Source organism: Mya arenaria, chromosome 5 (assembly GCF_026914265.1).
Source record: "Mya arenaria isolate MELC-2E11 chromosome 5, ASM2691426v1".
Lineage (NCBI taxonomy): Eukaryota > Metazoa > Mollusca > Bivalvia > Myida > Myidae > Mya > Mya arenaria.
In genome coordinates this window covers 31,963,051-31,986,353 of record NC_069126.1, presented here as the reverse complement: position 1 = coordinate 31,986,353, position 23,303 = coordinate 31,963,051, and the positions used below count along the sequence as shown (strand labels likewise).

General features: G+C 33.8%; 1 protein-coding gene and 1 long non-coding RNA gene across 2 annotated transcripts in view; one reads left to right on the top strand and one right to left on the bottom strand.

The window, feature by feature from the left end:
* The window catches only part of LOC128233379 (homeobox protein mab-5-like), a 19,889-nt gene extending 14,888 nt beyond the window's left edge, over window positions 1-5,001 (bottom strand). The window contains exon 1 of the mRNA XM_052947032.1: window positions 4,217-5,001. Coding sequence (XP_052802992.1) covers window positions 4,217-4,871 — 655 coding nt within the window. The 5' untranslated portion in view covers window positions 4,872-5,001. The remainder of the gene's footprint in view (window positions 1-4,216) is intronic.
* Window positions 5,002-5,103: 102 nt separating this feature from the next.
* LOC128233380 (uncharacterized) overlaps window positions 5,104-23,303 on the top strand; it is a 31,238-nt gene continuing 13,038 nt past the window's right edge. Inside the window, exons 1-2 of the long non-coding RNA XR_008260666.1 lie at window positions 5,104-5,253; window positions 5,694-5,819. This is a non-coding gene — a long non-coding RNA (uncharacterized LOC128233380). The remainder of the gene's footprint in view (window positions 5,254-5,693; window positions 5,820-23,303) is intronic.

Below are 23,303 nucleotides of genomic sequence, written 5' to 3'. Positions count from 1 at the left end.
ATTTATTTTTTTAATATATTTTCTACATTGACGTTACTAATTTTAAAAAGACTATAAAACAATAATGACACTTTTAGCCCCCGAAAATCAAGTTACCGGTGCCCTGATATTCAAAGAAACCATTGCCGACAAGTATCGCAGTAAATTTTGCTCTAAAATCCGGCTACCGGTATCCCGAAATCCGCAAATGGGCAGGGGCATTTATTTTATGAGCGTGTTGAAATAAAACTGAAATAAAACTACTATTGCTGAGCGTGATAATAACGGAACATGCCTTGAACAAGTTGTTGGTGAGATATAATTGACTGATATGGCACACTTAAAGGTTATATATTGACAAAATAAACATAAAATAACGGATAACAAGAAAGGTATTACACGTTATATATTGCTGACATCCAGATTTGCGAAAGCATATGATACTAAATTATAGTTCTTGTTTCATTGTCAACTTTAATAAAATTGGGAACATATTTTAAAATTTTAATAGAAAAAGAAACCCTCGTAGATTTCAACTGCAATTTACAAAATGGATGCTCTTTATAAATGCATTAAAATAGAACGTACATAATTGGTAAAAAAATGTTTCGAATTCTTCAAAACTCGACTTTTTGTATGGAACGTTAACAACTAAAATCATTAAATGCACGTAGAAAATTTATGGCTGAAGAGATTTGGGCAATACCATGTGTTGTGTGTGTTTTTGTAGTCTGTTTTTGTGTAAAAGTATATTTACGGCCAATAGCATGCATAGTTGATGTGAACTGAACTATTTGTAACCATCGATATATGTTTTGTTTAGTGTGTTACCATATTTGTGCTAAAATGAAATAAGGCACTGCCTTGGACGGGCTCTAGGAATGTTATCAACAACAGAAACTGCTAATGCCGTACACTTTTTCCTAGGTAAACAAGTATAAAAGGCAAAATTGATTTTATAGTCCAAATAGCATCTTTTCAAGTATAAAATCCTTCTAAGATTGATTTATAAAAACATAATTAAAATGATTTTGTTTTGTTAACTTTTTTTGTTGGCGATCTTGGTAAATAAAGGCTACGCGTAAATTTATTATCCCATTAACTGTTTGCGTACGATGTGATATCAATTAAACATTCAAACTATATTTATTATGTATCTATATTTATGACACATTTTAAATTATGTTATATTTACGGTAACGCGTTGATATTCGAAAATTTTGCAAAACCTTACAATCATAAGGAAGAAAAAAGATAAAACGCAATTCGAATGTTGTTATTTTCAAACGGACGTTCATGATTGTAAATGTTGCTGAATAATTATTTTATATCTGCATTCATAACATTTTTTTTTTATTAAATATCACAGGCGATAGAGGGTCATTAAACCGTAATCTCAAAACGTTAAATACGTCAGCATACGTTTTAAACGTTGCCGTATAGACTAATTCAAACGTATATCACGAACAGGTATACTTTGCGTCGCCCTAATGCCATAAACTTGTATCATCAATCTTACGTTTAAATAAATGGTATTTTCTTAAACATATATCAAGTTTTAATTTGAAACATTCAAAAACATGAGTACAGATTTATTTTCAATGCGCGGCTGATCGTTTTGGACATTTTTTTCAAATAAATTTCTAAGAAATAACACTCTGTTGTTCAAAAATACTTTTGTTGCTTTTTTCAAAGTAATTTGACGCATTTTATTTATCATATAGCATTTGTATACTGGTTTTTTTAATTGATAGTTCCTCCCCTCCCCCACCCCCAAAAATAAATGCGTAAATATTTGTCTAAATTAATTCATCTCTTTTTTATAGACATGAGGAAAATTGTTTTTGCGAAAAGTTTCAAAATTGTGTTTGAAATTGTGAATATTTTGCATACAAATGTGCGAAAGATCTACATCAATTCATATTTATATTAAACTCGTTCACATACTATAAAGAAAGAAGAATTAAACAAAACAGAAAGTAACAAAGAATTAAAAAATAATATTTACATAACAAACCATTTCAATAATATAAAAAAGAAAATATATGATAATTATTTAAGAATATTATGAGAAAAAAATATGTAAAAGGTGCTAAATATCTGATAGGTGGACTTAAGTTTTTATCTCTTGATTTTCGTGATTTATCCATAAGAAAAAGCCCTACGCTTAAAAAAACACCCCATTTTGCATGCATTTTCTTTCATAATCTTATTTTTTTTTGTTATAACTTAATCTTAATGAGTTTTAGGTTAAACTATCTAAAAGGAAAGCGATATGAATATTATTAATATGAAAGAAATTGCATTTTTTTTTAATAATTATCGTTTAGAAATGATTTTTGATATTTCGAATTATTTTCCGATCTCGAACATTTGAATAAATTTATATATATATTTTCTATTAAACATATGTCTAATAGTAGCATATACTATGTCTGTTTTAAAAATGAAAGCAGTAGACAATGATATTTTAAATGCGTTCAAGAAAAATACATTAGTCTTTTTAACTGTTTTTTCAATGAGTTGTTTAAAGTTTATATTAGGTGATCATTTAGTTTAAATTAATGTTTTCATGCATCAAACGAAATAAACACGTTAATTATTGTATCTGTGTAACTAAATTGTATTTAATGGGCTAAAAAATATGCATTCAATTTCAAACTGAATATGACCCGTGTTTTCCATTTTCTTAATATAGTTCTTAATAATAATTATCATCCAAAATTAATACATTTGAGTATTTATTGAGTATTTCTGTTGAAAATTTATATATTTTGTATTATTTAACATTGTTTTGATTTTTAGACGGGAATTTAAAAAGGTTTCTCTACCATTTTTGTTTCAATATTTTAAGGAAATACTATTATTTTCACGTGTAGCATAGCCCTCAAAAGGTTTTATTCATTTAAAATGTGGTCGTTAAATGCGGAAAAACAATTTAAGTCACCGTGAACTTCTCAAAACAGTGGTTTATCTGAAAATCTCTGACACAAGCATTTCAATGTATATACATAACATGATACCTCTGATGTTAATTCGTGTGGTTTTGAATGAAAATTATTGTCTGTTTAGGCTGAGTTTAATTATGAGTCCAGACGCTTAACTGTTTTTATAAATTGTGCATATACACGGCAAGATGCATACTTAATTTTAACATGTATATTCTACATATATAAAAAAACAGATTATATTTCTTTTCTTAAATATAAAAATAATATAAAAAAAAATCTGTATAACAATTTACATTATATTTACTTTTGCAAATGCCATGAATGTTTATAATTTGAGAACTAATATTTTTGTTTTCTGTATTTTTATTTTTATTAATGCGTTCTTTATATTATAAAACCTAACAAGAACGATTTCTTAATTCTTATTTTTAACGCATTTGCGGGATAGTGATTTTCCCCATCTATACAGCAGAGTGATGTTCGAAATAAAGCAAGTTGAGTTTGATTTATACATTTGAAATGCTAATGTGTATTTTACCTTAAGGGAAATACGATGCGAAAAACATTGTTTATTTCCTGAGTTTCGAGTTTATGTGAATATTAAGTAAACCATTTAACCCTTTTTAATAAAATTAAAGACAGAATCATGAGAGTATATATATAAGTATATTTTTTTTTCTATCAGCAGTTCAATATTTTTTGTCTTTCTTAAAACAAATGTTTTCAAGATATTTTTAACCTTTTTCCTTATTTTTTTCTTTCTTTTCGTCCCTTTTCAGCGTATTTGTATCTATTTGTTATATTGTTTACAGGATATCTTTGTAAATTCTATTGAAACATTAAAAAAATAAACATTTCGGGGAAAAGGGGAAATGACTTAAAAGTACATACATTTTTATGCTATTTTTGAATACATTTTCATTGTGATAAATTGTTCAGAAAGGAGCATATTCCAAAAGCTTTTCATCCGCTAAAACACTGATTTTAGATGAAATGATAACTGCAGTCTGAAAATGATCTATTATCCCAAAGTTGCACACATGCATGTATAATTTTCTCGCATCGATTGAATGTTTCACGCAAGAAAAATCAACAAAACTTGAGACGTTCGCTTGAAAATAATGATTTATAGTGAGAAACGTATTGCAACCAAGACTGAGTTAATACTTAGTTTATTAATCAAATTTTAAGGATAATAATAACCATGTTAAAGTGATATCTCGGTCATTTTACCACCAATAATCTAGGTGGATGATGGACGGACGGACGGACAAAGACACACTTACCCGGAAGTTGGCGCATCCAGGGGTAGGGATTCCCCATCATTCCGTTGCAGTGCTGAGGCATCGCCGTCGGTGATGTGTTCATATTATTATGCACCATATCCGCCGGTGAAACGCCGTGGTGTGCCGGCGGTGGCGGGTTATTGTTTATATGGTTAAAACTTTGTTCGTGGGGAGAGAAATTATTAGGGGGTGGGGTGGGAACACATGATTCTTCCTTCATATAGTCCGGTTTTCCTAATCTGTCGTGAATATGCCGGTCGTCGGCGAAATGATTGCTCAATCCCGACGGCGGACTGTTAGAGTTCACATTAGAGCTTGTATTCACATTCACATTGCACGAACTATAAATAGAACTATTCTGGTTATAATAAAATCCATTATTCCCGTATCCCGGGAATGTCTTCGCCGAAAGGTTCATCACTCTCCCGTGGGTGCCGCTGTCCATTTTATCATAACCTTGGTGGATCCCGGGGTAGCCGCCGCCGCCCCCGCCATAATGACCGCTTAGCCCGTCTCCGTCGTAACACAGTCCCTGAGACCCGTGCTGGTAGCCCCCCATGTCCATTGCCTTGGCGTCCGGGTTGTAAAATCCGTCCGTCTGACCGGCGTTCATCGGCATATGGGCCGGTACAACGCTTCCGTAATAAGAATTCATGACCTGTTTACTGCTAAGAGTAATGGAAGTTTTATCACAAGCATAACACTGTAATGTTTATGAGAGTACGAGAATAGCTAAATCTCTCATTACGCCTCAGTCATGTTTCGACATAAAGACGCGATTCATATTTTGCTTTCCATCAAACCAATTTTCAATGTACTGAAACTAACTGAGCATGTCAAGTAGTCCATCAGCCAATCAGAAACTACTGGCGTGTCACGTGGTTTACAAATACACACGAGTCTATTCTATAATAAGATAAGAGTTTAAATTGTGCAAAATGCTACTTTAAAAAAATCCACGTTTATGATATTTAATTCCAGAACAAAGTATTTGGTTATCTATGTGGTATGTAGTCGGTAACTTTGATAAAACTGAGGTAAGGAAAACTATACACTATATTTTTATCGATCTATAATACAGCAACTAAGATGGGTCATAAACCAATAGTTCATTCGAGCGTTTAAGACCGGCCCACTTTTGACAGCTACTGCTTTCAGCGTTGTTTTAAATATTTCTAAATTGTTCAATATTTTACGATATATAATAATAATGTTTATCCGAATTTACTGCTACCCTCTTTGCACAAATTGCACCGGTTTTTAACATTATCTTACATAAGATCAAAGCGATTATGTCAGAACCTTATCGGTTTCATTGTTTTCTTTTCTTTTTAATCTTTCATTTACTATTGGAAAAATGTGCAATAAAATATTAATTATTGTTGAAACATCTAGTGAAGATAAGTTTGATTTTATCGTCGTACGGGGTGTTGTAAAATTTGAATTATCAGATGATAGTTTTCTTATCATTTTGTAGAACACTTGTCCGTCCGCGCGCCGTCGACCCCTATAACCCTTAATGTCTGAAGAGCCCTAAATAGATGGGCCCTATTACCGAACAAAAGGAGCCCACCTTACATTTGATCTACCTTCATCAAACAAGGTAATTTGCTTTGATCTTTCTGAAATTTAACAAGACATTATATAACCGAACAATGGCGCTATGTGATTTTCCTCTTGCGGATACAAGTACTATTTTTTTCAAAGCGTGTGGTCAAATAGTTCAAAAATAGAAGACAAATTGTTATTTGTCGTCGGCCTTTGAACGAAGTAGAAATATATACAATACCTTTCTTTTTTCTCTTGAAGTATTAAGTAGTTCTATTTCTTAAAAGGCCAGAGAAGTCCCAAAAATTTAATGTGAATATCGGTACTTGGTACATACAAAATAAAACAGTCCAGTTGTCTTGGATTTTATAAAAACGGAACCAGAAGCAGATATATACATGATTCACAGCAGTTGTTTTATATTGTGTGATAGAAAGTATTTAAAATACCTGCTATAAATCATTCATTTTTGCCATGAGTTTTACATGTATTCAAGCCATCAGGCCATATACACGCATTTTAACAATGAGAAAAAATAGTTGCTATCAGAAATAACCGTAAGTGGGGGTTATGATTTGTGTGTGATGTTGTATCTATTGTTTATGACCGTTTCAAATGTTTAACAAATAAATCCCCTTCGGATAGAAATAAAAATGTAAATAAATATAACATGACATGTCTCAATTTATTTTTATAGCCAGACTAAACCGTACATATCCGTATGAATATAATATTTTTAGGTCGATAAAATCAATTTTACAATAATAATGTTAATATATATTGCACATACAAAACGTGTATACTTGGTATATTTTATGATATAAAATATGCATATATTAATTTATATTAATATTAAACGATCTTTTAGGAGGTGAGGAAAATTGTCATTTTGTTAATTTATTATTGTATTATAAAATGTAGATAATTTATCATGTTTAAATTTTCAAGAGTTTAAAACAATTATCAGAAAAAAGACTATATTCTTTTGAAACTCATTTTATGGAACAGGAAAATTGTTAATTTTTATTAAACTAAATATTCAAAAAATTGGCAATGACGCGAACTTTATAAAATATCATAATAATGTAAAATAAAGATAATTAATATATTCATTTATATATTCAATTATGTGTTTATTTACATAATTTTGCATTTAAAAAGCGTCTTTTAAAAGCCAAACGTGCACAATGTTTAACAGTAGAGTACCATAGGCGACCTCGATTGTATCCCTTAATTGCATTTGTGTATTTTCATTATTGCTTTTTCGGGATTTTTCCGCATGAATATAATTGCCTAGGTAACCGTTCACGGCGCTATAATACTCAGTGGTTATTCAACCAATTAAATCATAGATTAGTCATAACAAGAGGTTAGACCGTTGTCACATAACGGCTGAACATTTATCACATGTAATGCAAAAAGGAAAATAATGGTTGTATAAGGGGTAAGGGAATAACCCCTCCCCCCAACCATTCGTCGACAACACCCAGTCATCTTGTGCACGGGTGCAGAAATCACCCCCCCCCCCCCCAGTCCCCCCACCCACCCCATCCCCGTCAAATGATGATTTGATAAATGTTCATATAACGTTTCTGAAGTTATATACTATTTAGATAGAGTACAAATGAGATTTTTTTCTGATTACATATCGTACATTTGAAGAACAAACAGGATATATCTAGTATGAAAGCATTGCTGTGCAAAACAAGAGCGCCAAAGAACGAACACAAACACCCGTCTTATTTATGTGTGTGTGTGGGGGGGGGAGGTTGTGTCAGTCGCAAAAGGGGCATAACTTACAAAATATTTCAGCCAGATTTATGGGCCGTGCTGGACATGTTAGTATGATCAACATGTACTTAACAGTAGGAAAAAATGTCTTCTACGTTTCATTACAAAATCATGACCGGCTATGAACTGAGTTATGATTTCTGCATGCCGACGTCAACGACAATACCTGAACATTTTTTTTGTCGAAAAGCAGACGAGCTTAAATTTGTTCGTGGATGCGTTTCGTACACACTTCGCATTTACAATGTACATACACTTGACATATATAAAATAAGTTTATGTTTTTAGACAATGTGTACTTATGTACAAGTTTTAATAAACGCCTGTTCTGTTCTTTATTTCTCTGTGAGTTGTGTTCTTGTTGTTATGTAGTAGTCAATTAGTTAGATATGTTAGTAATCCACGCAGTTTCGAATCATTTAATAAAACAATCATTCATCGCGAAAATGTATTACATAATTCAAGCAAATAATAAAACAATGTTTTACGACTTCACGTAAAACGCTTGTGTGCCATATTTCAACTCTTTTTCGAAAAAAATGCATGAAAAGTCAGGAATTAATATCATACAAAATCTAAAATCAACACATAATGACTTAATTATCCGACATGCTGTTACAGGGGCGTTATTTTGCTCTGCAATTCTCCGGACCGTTATATGATCAACTTTTATTACTATCGACTAAACTGCACATCAAAAGGAAAATATGCTCGTAAACTTTCCTTAAAGTTCCATTTGTACGTTGCAATCAAAGGGTTTCCGATAACTTGGATAATCGCTTATTTTGTGGAAAAAGTGTCTTATCGCTAATATATTGGAATAAAAGAGCAAGGACATATTCGATTCTGATTCTCAGAGTATCATTTATTGTCGATTTTATTTTTAATTAATTTGTATATTTTTTCCGTACATAATGCTGGTCCTCATCCCCCAATTTTTTTTACATTGTGAACGTTTTTCGTTTAACATGTGGTTGTGGGGACGAATGTGCTACAACGCGCTGTACGTACCATTCCTGTTATTGACCTATGGCAATGAAACTTTTACTAAGATTAATGTTTTAAAACAGAACAGATCAGAACAGAACATAAAACGAATGTTATATGATCATAAGCGGTTAATATGCACGTCACGGGCATAGTTAGCCCTCTATCCACGTGGATTCGTAATTGTTTTCGGGAGTTCGGGGCATGCCCCCTCGGATAGTTTTGAAAACTAGTGCAATCTAGTGCATTCTGGGCGTTCTGAGGTGCTTTATTTAGTACTGGAAAATGGATAGTTTTAGGATCATGTAGTCAAGTACTTTGGCTGATTTTTTTGGATATTTTTTTTTGTCAAAACCTTGTGGATTCAGCCGTGTTCTCACGTATATGCAGCTACGCGCCTGCACGAAATGAATGAAATTCGGTTCAGTTCGTACAGTGGATGTATTTTGTGCGCTTGGAGGATCTCCCTTCCAAAGAGTATAAGGTTTTTTCACCAAACGTTTATTAGCCGTCGGAACACCGCCCCCACTAAATCGCTCATGTCTACACCCAAATCTAACATCCCCGTAAAAGTATCTCTCAACTGACACATTGGTGAAGGCTGTAAATAACGGTTTCGACAAGAACCGAGGCCAGTATGATAAAAACAGACGTATACACACATTTAAAACGAAACTTACATTGACAGACGAGTTAGTTGATTAATGTTTTCTGTTATATTCTACCCCCGAAAGCCAGCCATATATTCATATCATGTCGATGTATTTGACTGTTCCTAAAATCCCTGACCCCAGCATATTTTTGCTGGGTTTTATTGGCGGACTTGGTATGAGAAAAGTTGTACTTTTGGACGTCTGTTTTCATTAAATTTGAAAAAAAAAATGAGTGCAAAACGAAAGACCCGCATTTGATGGATTTCATAGCTTATAAATATAAACAACAAACGTGTCATTGCAGCTTTCACACATCAATCTAAATGTTAAGTCCCATGGTAAGTTTGACGAATTCGGTTCCCGACTTTATCTGGTACGTTTTTTTAAATATGAAGAAATAATAATACTATAAAAATAATATATTTTTTTAAGGAGTCATATTGTGATTTCCAACTGAACATCCGTGATTATTTTTGAGCATATCATATTTATAAGATAATACTAGCACAATCAGATGGACATTGAAATTAAAAGAATGTTTCCCTGAAATACTTCATAAGAAAATTCCCTTTCGGAGACAATTCACATATTTGAAATATTTAAAATTAGTCTAAACGTACTTTTTTATTTTTTATTTTTTCAACGATTGTGAGAAAAAGTTATAGAAAGTATGCAGTACGATATTGTGCGAGAACTTAGTCTTGAATTTTTAGAAACAAAACATAGTGCCAGGAGAAAACCATCTTGTCCGGCATGGTGACAACAAACCAAACACACGTACGCCCAAGCCGGGAATCAAACCCGGGATACCTTGGTGAGAAGCGAGTGCGCTAACTGGGCAATTTATTTGTCAAATAACCTTTGCCTTACTGGCCAATGAAGTTCTTAGTTTCGAAATGTATATCAAAATTACTCGATGAAGAGTCGATCAAGATATCGTGCGATACGCGCTTTATTAAGATAACCCAAACGTGTCTTAGACACAACAATTTATTGAACACATATCAAAGGCATTCAATTATGCTAACTGGGCCATAGACAGCCTGTTGCTTAAAGTGGAACATCCGTTCAGTTAAAAAATACAAGAAAGTGCAGAGAAGAAAATAAATTGACAACACAGAGGCTCGTTTAGTATTTGCATAATGGGTCGTGAGCAATTTATTACTATTTCGTAACGCCCCATTCAAATATGTCACTTGGGAATATTGAAATGATTGCCTAGCGTTTTTGCATACATAAACACAGCTGTTTGGACTTTATTAGCTTATACGTAAAGGAAAAAACGCTTCAAGTACGTGTACTTCTGTATATGAAGGGGTGGGGGAGGGGCGGAGGTGTATGAGGGGTAGGGGGTACTTGAATTGTTCTTTCAAAGGATCTAGGATTTAGGGAAAGGGGCTCACAGCCCTTCCACGAACATTATTTTGATAACCTGACTATCGTACCAAAATGATTCCACACGATTTAACGAAGTTGCTTGTTGTTCGGTAAGCGCAGTGGTTAGCGTATTCGCTTCTCACCAAGGCGACCCGGGTTCGTTTCCCGGCCTTGGCGTATTTGAATTTGGTTAGTGGTCACCAAGCTGAACAAGTGGGCATGTGTATAAGTTATAATAACTTTCTTCACAGTCGTTGTAAACTATGTAATGTTTAAACTGAAGGAAATGATCATGCATATTTTGACAAATCATCTTTCAAGACATTTTAAAAGTGCTTATATCAGCGGATTTCTGACTCTTAGTCCAAAAAGTATACATTGATTGTTTTAATATTAAACTTTTTAATCCGTCTATTATTTTATTATAAGTTATTTACAAAAAAAGTACTTTTTCATAGTATGTTTTCAGGTTCATATTAATTTCAGATTTTACCTTTGACTTAAATGTATACATGAAAGAGACCCTTCTATTTTTCATGTTTGAAAATCCAGCACCCTAATTGGACAATAATCTTGGCCTCCTCCGAATTGTTTCATGTGCATTGTTTAAAAAAAGACAAACTGGATATACCCTATCGTTAATTCTACCTTAATGTTTTTCATAAACAAAAATTCGTTCAAAAGTTATACAAACTTCAAGTGTCTTCCATTTTATGGTTTAAATTATGTCAGCATAGCCATTAGAAATACAAAATGAAGTCCTCATATTTATAAAAAATGTTTTAATTAAAAAACAATGTTTATCCATATATAATGTGGCTCCAACAACAACCTATTCAGTTTATATCTTGACCGTAATAACATTGTAACTTTCTTTCATAGGTACAAAAACAATGCGTTTGTTCCATGATGTTTTCTAAACAAACGCACATAATACAACGTTGTGAAAACCTAACGATTTTTATTTTAAAATAGTTTAATTAAGATAGCGAACCTCTTAAAGTGAAGCTCTTATTCAAAATGAATACATACACGTTTATAACAAACATAAATTTTGAGTGATTAACCTTTAACTACTTAATAAATAATGCATTTATGGAAAATATTAATTACAGATAACAAGATTTTAACTATTTATTTACTAGTTAAAAACGCACAAATATTAAATGATTGATGAATGCTATTATTTCATAAGGTAGAAGTACCGTGTTTTCTGCACCTTTCTTTCAAATTAATTCGGTATCCTTCATAAGAACCATTGTTTTAGACATTTATTCATCCTTTTCGATATATTATAACAATTGTATAAATTGTGGTAAATCTTATTTGGGAGTAAGAGTGCAGCTTTAACAAAATGCTGTTAAAGCTTTCATAAGTCCATCTTCTTTACGAAATCATTTTGATACAACATATTAGATATGCAAATTAATTACCCCAATAGAACCGTTAAGACATTCGGTCTGTTACATTAAATAATGTGATGAAACTTAACATCGCTTTATAACCGCTTGAAATGAATATCGATGCTCTTTTGTTAAATGACACGGAAGAAGTAAGCAAGATAGCTGTTTCTCCCGTTTAAACATATCACAAGCACTCATTATTTTCGAATCATTTAGTCCAAAAACCTCATCATGGTAAATCGAAACTTGTGGCTTAACACTGACTAAAAGGAGGAAAGGTTATGGTGAATATGGGTTTAAAGTACATCTAAAAATACAATAGAGAAAACAAACTTGATACATGGACACGGAAAACCTACACAAAAAATAAATATTTAGCACATACTTTAGCCACGAAAAAGTGTATACAGGGGTGGATCAAGAATTTGCCGTAAGAGGGGGCGTAACTTAGGGACACAACGTTTTGACATCGCCCATTCCACAGAAACGAAATTTAAATGGATTAAAATGTTGGCAGGGGGATAGGTTCTCTCCCGCGAAAATTTGAACAATTTCTAGCCCTAAATTGTGCATTTTTAGCGTATTTTATTACCTTTTTCCGATATTGACATAAAGAGTAAATTTTAATAATTTTAGGAGGGGGTAGCCCCCTTTGGATCCACCAGTGGTATGTTAAACCAAACTTTGTTATCCGCTAAATAATGCCTAGCCCAGGAAAGAAAGGTGGTTACAAACACCAATCGGATTAGCATAAGCATCAACATAGGAGATCTTTGCAGGGTGATATTTTCACAGATCACCTACTTCCAGCATACTTATAGTTGAAATTTTTGTTCTCTTTTGTTAGCACCAAGACATACAAAATATACATACAAACTCAAACAATTAACACACAAAGAACAAATAGGTTGGCCTATAAACTAAACTGACATTTGTTTCAGCCATTCCCGGGACGCATCCTACAGCTACGGTTACAACCCAGCAGTTTGGGTAACATGTGATATAGATATGAAATACACACTTTTGCCAGTTCGGTTAACTTGCACGTTGATATTAGAAATATGTGAAATACGACTTCATTTCACATCAAAACCTACGTCGATCACTGTGTTGACATTTATGACTGTATTGTTTGAAAACAAAATGAGATTACATGCTTCACACCGGTCGCGAATAGAAACCTTTTCTCCGCAGGTGTATACAATACAAACATACTTAGCTTGAGTATAATAACATTACAAAAATACTGGTGACTTATATTTGGTCACCCCAGTATCGAGGAAAGCATTATTTTCCGCGTTCCATGTCAGTATAAGCCGACTGTACTTATGCACTAAGCAACCTTAATATAATCTGCTAGATTTTCATCCCCAGCTGCCCACTCTTTTTCTGCCGCCCCTTAAATTTTATCGACTCAAATAAGGATATTGAACTTGGGTCAATATTTGCGCATCGGACCGGTACTGTCCGGGAACGGCGTTTATTCATACCTGCGTTGTCGTTGTATAGCATTCACATGCCTAAAAAGAAGAATTGTTACGCTCGTGTTCGTGGTTCGTCTAGAAACACATGTATATGGTCAATTATATAATAAGAAAGGACATGAATACATATTAGACGACGGAGCAGTGATCTAAAGTTTCAAAAGATGAAATGACACCCCCACCTTAATTTAAAAAATGGATGAAATTCTAGCTATTAATTTGCATTGGCCTCACTTATATTTTGTCACAATAGGATGGAGCATAGCATTATTGTCCGCGTTCCATGTTATTATGGGCGGACTGAACTTTTGCATTACCGGTTTCTAGTTTGTTTAGAATTGACAAATTCATCGAATGAGATCCATAAGATAGTTGTTTTAATAATTGAATATGAGTTTTTCTATACACGAATATTAAATTATAAACAAAACCTCTTCCTGTATTGTTGTTGACAACTCAGAACTCCCCTGGTCAAGAATAAAACCACTTTTGATAGAGAATACGATTCACACAAACACATTTATATAAGTTTTGTAGAAGTCATGTTCACAAACATTTAACAATACCGTATGTTTCATTTGACAGTTTGTAAACAATGATACTATGTCAACATGCAGGTGAACTTGAACCTGTGAGATTCAAACTCCAACGCTGATTGTATTCAAGCTTCGTTCGATACCATAAGTTTGTTGGATGGTTAAATTCTAGTATGGATGCGTCTGATAGCTTTTGTTTGTTTGACTGCTGAATTCTAGTGCGGATGCGTCCGATGGATTTAGTTGTTTAATGGTTGAATTCTAGAATTCTAGCAGGGCTGCGTTCGATGGCTTTAGTTTGATGGATGGTTGCATTCGAGTATGGCTGAGTCCAACACCATTAGCATGTATGTTGCGCCCGACACCATTTGTTAGTTAGAAAATTGTTTTCTAGCATGTCTGAATCAGATAGCTTTAATTTGTTGTATGATTCAATCCGAGTAGGAAAGCTGCGTCCGATACCATTTGTTTATATCATGGTTGTATTCTAGCATGGCTGCATCCGATACCATTAGTTTGTTGGATGGTTTTATTCTAGCATGGCTGCATCCGATACCATTAGTTTGTTGGATGGTTTTATTCTAGCATGGCTGCGTCCGATATCATTTGTTTTTATCATGGTTGTATTCTAGCATGGCTGCATCCGATACCATTAGTTTGTTGGATGGTTTTATTCTAGCATGGCTGCATCCGATACCATTAGTTTGTTGGATGGTTTTATTTTAGCATGGCTGCGTCCGATATCATTTGTTTTTATCATGGTTGTATTCTAGCATGGCTGCATCCGATACCATTAGTTTGTTGGATGGTTTTATTCTAGCATGGCTGCGCCCGATACCATTTGGTAGTTGGATGGTTTTATTTTAGCATTGCTGCATCCGATACTATTTGTTAGTGGGATGGCTGTATTCTAGCATTGCTGCATCCGATACTATTTGTTAGTGGGATGGTTGTATTCTAGCGTTGCTGCGTCCGATACCATGTGTTAGTTAGATGGTTGTATTCGAGCATGGCTGCGTTCGATACAATTTGTTAGTGGGATGGCTGTATTCTAGCATGGCTGCTTCCGATTCAATTTGTTAGTGGGATGGCTGTATTCTAGCGTTGCTGCATCCGATACCATTTGTTAGTTGGATGGTTGTATTTTAGCATGGCTGCGTCCGAAACCATTTGTTAGTTGGATGGTTGAATGGTAGCGTCGCACTTATTTTTTAATGGAATAATGGGTTCTGGAATGGCTGCGTCCGATACCATTAAATTGTAGGGTAGATCGAATAAAATGCAGATTTTTTAAATGACCAGCACTTTAACTTTGAAGAATGTTTGTGTTCTATTGCGGCTTTGTCAAATACCTTAAGTCTGACGAATGAGTGTTATTCTAATAAATGTATGCCGGTGGAAATGCTTGGACATCACTCAAACCGATACAGTTATTTTCAAAATTTTGAGTTAATTTGGTCCTGATTGTTTCCATGAGGAACTTGGTTAGTTCGGTCTACAGTTGGACTGTGCTCCTGATAAACTGCGCCCATAACATTTTTGTCTGTTGTGAGAGGGCTGCGATCATTACAATTAGTTTGCCAGGGCTGCGGTCATAACAATTAGTTTACACCTAGTGAAATAAAGTTGAGATTTTCGGTGGTTGTAACTAGTTGCGAGCGTGTCCAACTCCATTTCACTATTTTAAATAAGAAAATGTGTTGTCAATAGATGAACACTACAAGGACACGTCCAACAAATATGTTTTGTTGTTGTATGACTGAATGATAGCGTTACCATTTGTTTACTGCACGATAATGTCTATGCATGTCTGACTCTCTCTCGATGCAACAATAAAGAACTCAACAAAACCATTCCATAAGGAAGTGAAGATGCTAGCAGTCGATGAAGTGGCCGACTATAGATCTATCAATCTATCAAACATATTTGTCGTGTGTAAATGGTGCAATTCATCCTATGGTGATGTAGAAACTGCCTTTATATATGACAAGTAGATGACGGTTCCCAACGCAAATTCAATAGCAAGCATAGTTAGAGGATCACCCGGCAAAAAGGGCTCTGACGACTGCCTATCAAACAGATATGTGGTCTTAATCAGGAAGACATATGGAATTTGAAAACGGCTACCAGGCACCGACAATATCAAGAATGCGCATTAAGTATTTTAGCAACACTAACGTCGACCTAACGTCAACCTAGTGAAAAAGGTATTCCACTCCTAGAAGGAAAGCTGTGCTAGAAATATCAGGCAAGTAGATGTCCACGAGGCTATCTTTGAACTCCAAGTTGCACTTAAAACTCTCTTGCGTCATACTGTCACAGATGTTTGAGCCATGGAGCCGTTATATCATCCATTGCATGCAAAAACAATTGTCTGGTAGTTGTCCTGGGGCATAACACATCATAGAACAAAACAGAACAGAAGTTTATTCTGATTTAGACTACAAAGTCTCTCGTCACACAAACAGTCACATAAGTGTATAGTAAAACACACAATACAGGTGTACAATATCTAAATTGTAATAAATGCATCATATATGACACATGTACATACATACACATACATTTAAGAAATGTTACACACCACTGAGGGTCATATGACATTATAAGGACCGGACAGTCAGTCACCGAAAGTGTATATGGACCGACGTTTTAGATGAGGTCAATTCACCTTCGGAAGATGACTGGTCGGTCCTTATATTTCCATATAACCAGATGTGGTGTGTAAATATTTCTGATATCATACCGAACATTTTATATTATATTATATTATTATTGCATAGACTTGAAAGTTTACCATATCACGAACGCAAATGTATAAAATGCGGGGTATTGGAAGATGAATTTCATTTTGTTCTGGAATGCGATAGTTATAAAGATATCAGGAAAAATATATAAACAACTACTTTTGGCGTAATCAAAGTTTCTTCAAATTTATGCAATTGATAAATAGTGAAAGTTCAGTCGAATTAAAATATCTTGCCACATTTACTTTTAAGGCTTTTGAAATAAGACGCCATTTAGTATGTGACTGACGTGCATTTACATATATGATTTGAATCGAATACACGTTGTCTCTCCCGACATGAAATTCTTCCTTCAAGTATATAAGTTTCATATTTCTATTTGAATATGTATGTAAACTTACTATGCCAGATGACATCTTGCTGTACCAGTATATTATTATACTTTGTTGTTAATTCTGCTATGCTATGGATCTTGTCAGATTTGTTTGCATAATCTTTAAAGCGCTTTCGATGTGTTTTATTTAACAAAGCTAATAAAGATTACTTGCGACAAATGTTCGCCGTTGTGAAAATAGCAAACCGCACTTACCAGTTGTATGACGTCAGCCGCGAGTCCATATTACATTTTAACCGAAGTCCGGACCGGCATTAAATATGATATGGAACACTGACGTCACAAAACTAGATTTTTATTAAAATACAGTGGTAAACGGACCGATCTATATGTCATTTATGCAAAGAAAGGACACATTTATGTAAGGTATGATATATACATATCTTACACTTAATTATACAAAACAAAACATTCAATATTAACAAACATGACTCTACAGTTGGCAATGGATTCCTCCCGAAGGTTATTAATGGGATACTGTAGTAGCTGAAGAGTGTCCATTGCTTGGAACACATTTTTCAACGTGTCACATCAACCAACATGTAGGCGTTGTTTAATGAAATCAAGCAATGAGCTGCTTACCAATTGGAAAGGAATATATATGTTCAATGGCGAAAGAAACCTAACCGACAGTATATTTCAGGACACAACTATTTCTTTTAAGCTCAACTTCCCTTCGTCTACACCATTATACAGATATTTGACCAAAATTATGCCCACCACTTGTCCAAAAGTTGTATGCCAACTGTAATGTTTGCTCGTGTTATGTTAACTCGTGTAATTTATTAAGTTGAAAAATGAGCGTATTTTTTTAAAAGAGGAATTGAAAAATCTTTTTCAATAAAATTATTGTAATGAATAACTATGCCCTGTCTTAATTGTGTTATGAAAATGTGAAAAGTATTCGTTGGAATGGCGAATGCGTTTGATGGGAACCGAACCTGGTTATGAGAAGTATATTGTACGTTGTCCAAATGGTAAGCGGTTATTGCATTTATGAGAAATATATATTTTTTCATGGTTATTGAAAAATTAATATTACTATTTAAGCCAGTGCTAACGAGCATCGACAATGTTCTACTTTCCATTGTTGTCAATGAAAAGTCGTAATGGATCCGCTAAATTAATATAATTCAAACAGTCGAAACTCGCTATGTCACTCTACTCTGTTACCTGTATGTTCTGTTTAAGTCGATTTTTTCGGCTTTTTTTTGGTTTCGTTTACCCAATTTGTATTGCAGATATATCTCGAATGATCGTGATCTCGAAGGATTCCTCGAGGTCCGCATGACTTCGACATAGCGAGTTTTGACTGTAGTTTTTTTATCAGAGTGTGTACATTTATCAGTGGCTGGTGCGTCTATGCGTGTGATTTCTACATTTACAGCAAACTACTGACATGTCAATGTCCTTATCAAAGATACGTTTAACTGGGCCTTGTTTCACAAAAAAACCTCAGTAGGATTCTGGAAGTTGATTGTTTCGTGTTCGATTTATCGTGAAACTAGCCTCTGATCATTTGAAAAAAATAGCACATATGTTTATAGTTACACTGAAACTGCCAATTTCAAATCCATTATGTCACACTGACAGTGATACAGAAAAGCCATTAAGATATTCAGAACAAGATATTCAGAACAAAAATAAATTATACTTTTTATTCATTGGGCCACTGTTTTTATACGGTTGATAAATACTAGCTATGTAAAGTTCACTATTCTGATTTACAATAGTTCGTGTCTGGTTAGCTTAAATCATTCTTCTTGCTGTTGACACTTGGTCAAAAGGTGTTTTACTTAATGTAACGTGAACAGTTTATTCGCTCTGTAACAATTTTTCAACAGTAATCACTCGAGCAACAATAACGACAGGTTGGGTGACAATTAATTGAATAGTTGATAAGGCATTCGTCAGGCGAAGTGAGGAAAGAAAGTTAAAGACAGTTATGTTAAAGTTAAGGAAACTTAATGAATTCATGTGTAGTCGCACTTATATGATGAACTTGTAATAAACACATATTTGTCACTGTTTGCTGTATGATTGTTTTGTAAACTATATTTGACTTTGTAAACTATGATCATCCTTTGGTAACTATGCCCGTTTGATTAATAAGCGGTACTCTTCACTGTGCAAATACTGTCAAAACGTATAACAGTTTTGCTTCATTGCGTCGATTGACTAAACTTTATAATGTCAAATGAATATGGGGCGGATACATCGCCCATAATGTAAAATTAATGAATGTTGCCTAATGAACGGCTAAATGATTGAAGTTGGAGCAAAATCTGGTTAAAAAATTGATGATTTCATTGGAGAATACAACCTTCTTTTTCAAATTCTAAATAAGATATATTGCAAAATATGTTAAAATCTATCGAACGCTATACAATAATCTAAAAAGAAATTAGATGACTATTGTAGTAATGTATTTTGATCACCAAGATCTGACATTAATGTATATAGAAAACTATCACCAGGTGTGCAGTTGAGTTCATATATTCCCATTTATGACTGTACCTTCCCCATCAATGTATAAATATGCATTTTATTGATTTCTTCATATGATTTCATTATTGTAAGAAATTTGAGTTTACGGATAAATTTTGCATTAAGAAATACACAATAAATTGCAAGGCTTTCAAAATGATTTATTTCCTCTAAAACGCGTATCTTGAGGGGTAAACCAAAGTATTTATGGCTATTAAACATTAGGTTCATTGTTTTCTATAACTGAAATACAAGTCAATGTGTCAATATGATGATATTCATGCTATTTGACCGCGGCTTTAGGTTTCTTTATAGGCGGAGTAATGGACATTAGAAGAGTATTCGGGCCATTAATGGTTATGGTGGGTCTATTAAGAGACATTTATAAATTCTTTATTATCATAATTGCCATTTGTTTTAGGGATATAACACGTTTGAACCCCTTTCAGCAATCATTTTAGTTTTGAATAAGTTGTGAATAAGATGGTGTTTACACTCTTTCAAATTCTATTGGGATTTTAAGCCGTGTTATTGGAATAGTTTTGTGCGATTTTTGGATATTCTAGCGCCTGGATTATTATCTTTTATGCAGGATTGTAATTGTGAATGTTCGGTGCAGATGTATTTGTGATTGTGTGCATATGTTTACATTTCAGACAAGTATCTTTAGAGTAATGAATGTGCTGATGATTTCGTTCACGGAATACTTTGAAATTCTAGCCAGAAATACAAACTCTTTTCCTCTCTAAAGCTACAACCGACTTTGTGAATTAAGGTAATATATACCTTACCTGCACTTACTCATACAAATACGAACTGCATACCAGTTGTGAAGTTTCGTTTCAAATGTAAAATTGAATAGGTAATTTTATCTCACTTTTTTAAATCCATTTTGAAATTTTCAAGGTTCTGTGTGGCTCTTACTATTTATTGTTCGTTAAAATCATAGAAAGTCTTAACGAATGAGGAAATCGATGACCTTTTGAACGACCGACCGTAATTCTTTGAAACTCAAAATTCTGAAAGTTTGAATGGCTTGCCGGATATTAGACTTTAGCTAAAGAGTTATGCTCTCATGAAGGCTTGGCTATGTGCATCCTGATTCCTTCGTAGAATCAAATGCTTAATATCATCAAATGATTTTTTTTTGTTTTTATTGAAACTTATACTATGGCTTTAAATACATACAAACTTTACCTATTCGGTCGTTGAAACGTAATATTACTTCAATTAAACACAATGCCTTACATTGTCTGTCAAATTCACTATGTTCATGCAAGTCTCCTGTTTAAAACCTGGTTAAAACCCTACGAATACTCTTCTTCGCTTTGAAGACCAACAAAAGCTTTAAATGCAATACATCAAAGGAATATAGGTATTCTCTTATGTAATGTAACCTATAAAATATTTTGCTATTTTTCTATCGTTCCTTCATCACTACTATGCATAGTAAGATATATTTTTTATATAGATACTCATCTAAGGTTCATATGGACTAAACATGATGGGCATATAGTATTCATTTCATTCAACTGTGATAGCAAAATTATACATTTTGGAGGACTTTATAGAGCATTAAACGACTTTCCTTCAGAGGTCATTTGCAATATCTTTTATTGGAAAACCGATTTCCAATCAAATACAATGGTGTTCAATAACATATAGAAGATCTCCATCCATTGTTTGCAAATCCCTTAAATCTCTGGATATAGACTTCCCAAAATGTTTCCAATTCAGCAAATGAATCCCCTGGCTTACTCCCCGTGTCTACTCAATTTGTGGGCCTGATTTGGGAAACAATAAGAGCCCAGATTGGCTTTGAGGGAATCTGGAAAATGGCCATCCTATGATCTGCACTTAATCAAGTGAGGGACCCTAATCAATCCGAAGGCATCTAACTAGTTAGCGACCAAAATCCCCGGACACCGGTTTAGAGGGCCATTATTTTGATGTATGGGGACAAGTTTTGTCTTCCGTTGAAAGACTGTGGAACGGTCGGCAGCCGTTTGAATTCAGTTTTCGGTGTTTTTAAAGCTACTGGTACTTTGGGGTCATGCGCGTAATAAGAGAAAGTGGGGGACGGCTGGCCGGAAATCCTTTGAGCATTCCTTGCAATTTATATTTCAAACATTTAGAGATAGAAATTAAATTTGTAAAATTGTGAAGTTCTCCGTCCTTCCAAATGATTTGATGAACGCATTTTACGAACCAGATATCGTTTATATAGTGTCAGGTTGAATAAATGTTAGCAGTAAATATATTTATTATTTTATCTGGAGATACTTCAAAGGAAATGTGAAGGGGATAGGGAAAATGCGTAATTTAACATAAATCAGTGAATTTAAAATGACGTTCCATCTAACTATTCTTATCTTTCAAGTATCGGCACATCAGTAAACACTTTCGGCATATCTATACACATACATCTATAATTGTGCTAGTCAGCTTTTGTCTGGAATCTAGTTCCTCAAAGTAACAGAACTCGTCTTTTCATTAATTATTTTTTATATATTTTATTAAACAAAACAATGGTTCTTTTTCTCCATTTTCAGATACTAGGTAGAAAAGGTTTGAACCATGTTTGAACACGTTTTCTTTGTTTTCGTCTAAGGCCTAAAAAAAAATTGTTTGGTTAGGGTTACATCCTTTTCAAAATTAGGTAGGGAAGGTAGGCTTTTTTTTATTAGGCTTTATATAAGAATGTTATTTTCATCATTGGAGAATGGTGTTAAAGTTATTTCCTGTATAAGCAAGGTTTTAAACTACTCATTGAAAAGCAATTAAAAAAAAGATTTTTTTTTTTTTTTTTTAGTTTTTCATTTTTTTTTTCAAACTGACTATAAAAACGGTAGGGTCGGCGCCTATTCCGTATGTAGGGTCGGGTAACCCGATCCAAATGTATTTTTTTAGGCCTAAACATTAACTCACATTTCGGACGGTAGCAAGAACCTAGAGCTGACAGTAATACATGTATAAATAATCAAATATCGTTTAATGAAATAATGATAACTCGTGTTGTGGCTGCCGCAACTATCAATAAGATAAATTAAATAAAATTACGTGCATTTTAATCCCCAAAACAGAAAGATTTTAAAAGCTGGTAAAACTATGGTATTGCTTTTGTTTTAAGACAAAAGGGTTTCTTTCACAGAGTGGCTGAACCTGCTTAACAGCTTTTCTTAACTTTCCTTAACAACATATGTGCCCATATTGGACAGCAAAAATATTATTTATGAAATTTTAGATTAAAGATTGTCTCATCTTAAACATGCACGGAACCGAAAACCTCTTTGTACCTAAGTCGTAAATTGTGCCCTGCTTTAAACGCCCAAGCCATATCAGGCTAAAAATCTTCCTGGCTTAACTCGTCTCCCCATCTTCTAAGTTATAAATTTTCCCTTGTTTGGAAGATGTATGGGTTATTTTGATTTATACTCTTTTCACTGACTGTAATTTTATGTCCACCATATGGTTTATCAGGTATGATTTACACATTGAAACACTCTGTTGAAAGCCCGATTTATCGTTTTTAGGTATCCACTGTACACTTAAGTGATATTTTTTATGCCTGGTTACCTCATCATATTTTGGTATCGGTGTTGGTGTGTAAGCTTATTTATACTTGCACTTGGACAAGGTCCATTCGGCGAGTGTTCCGATTAGGTTGTGGGTCTTTTCTT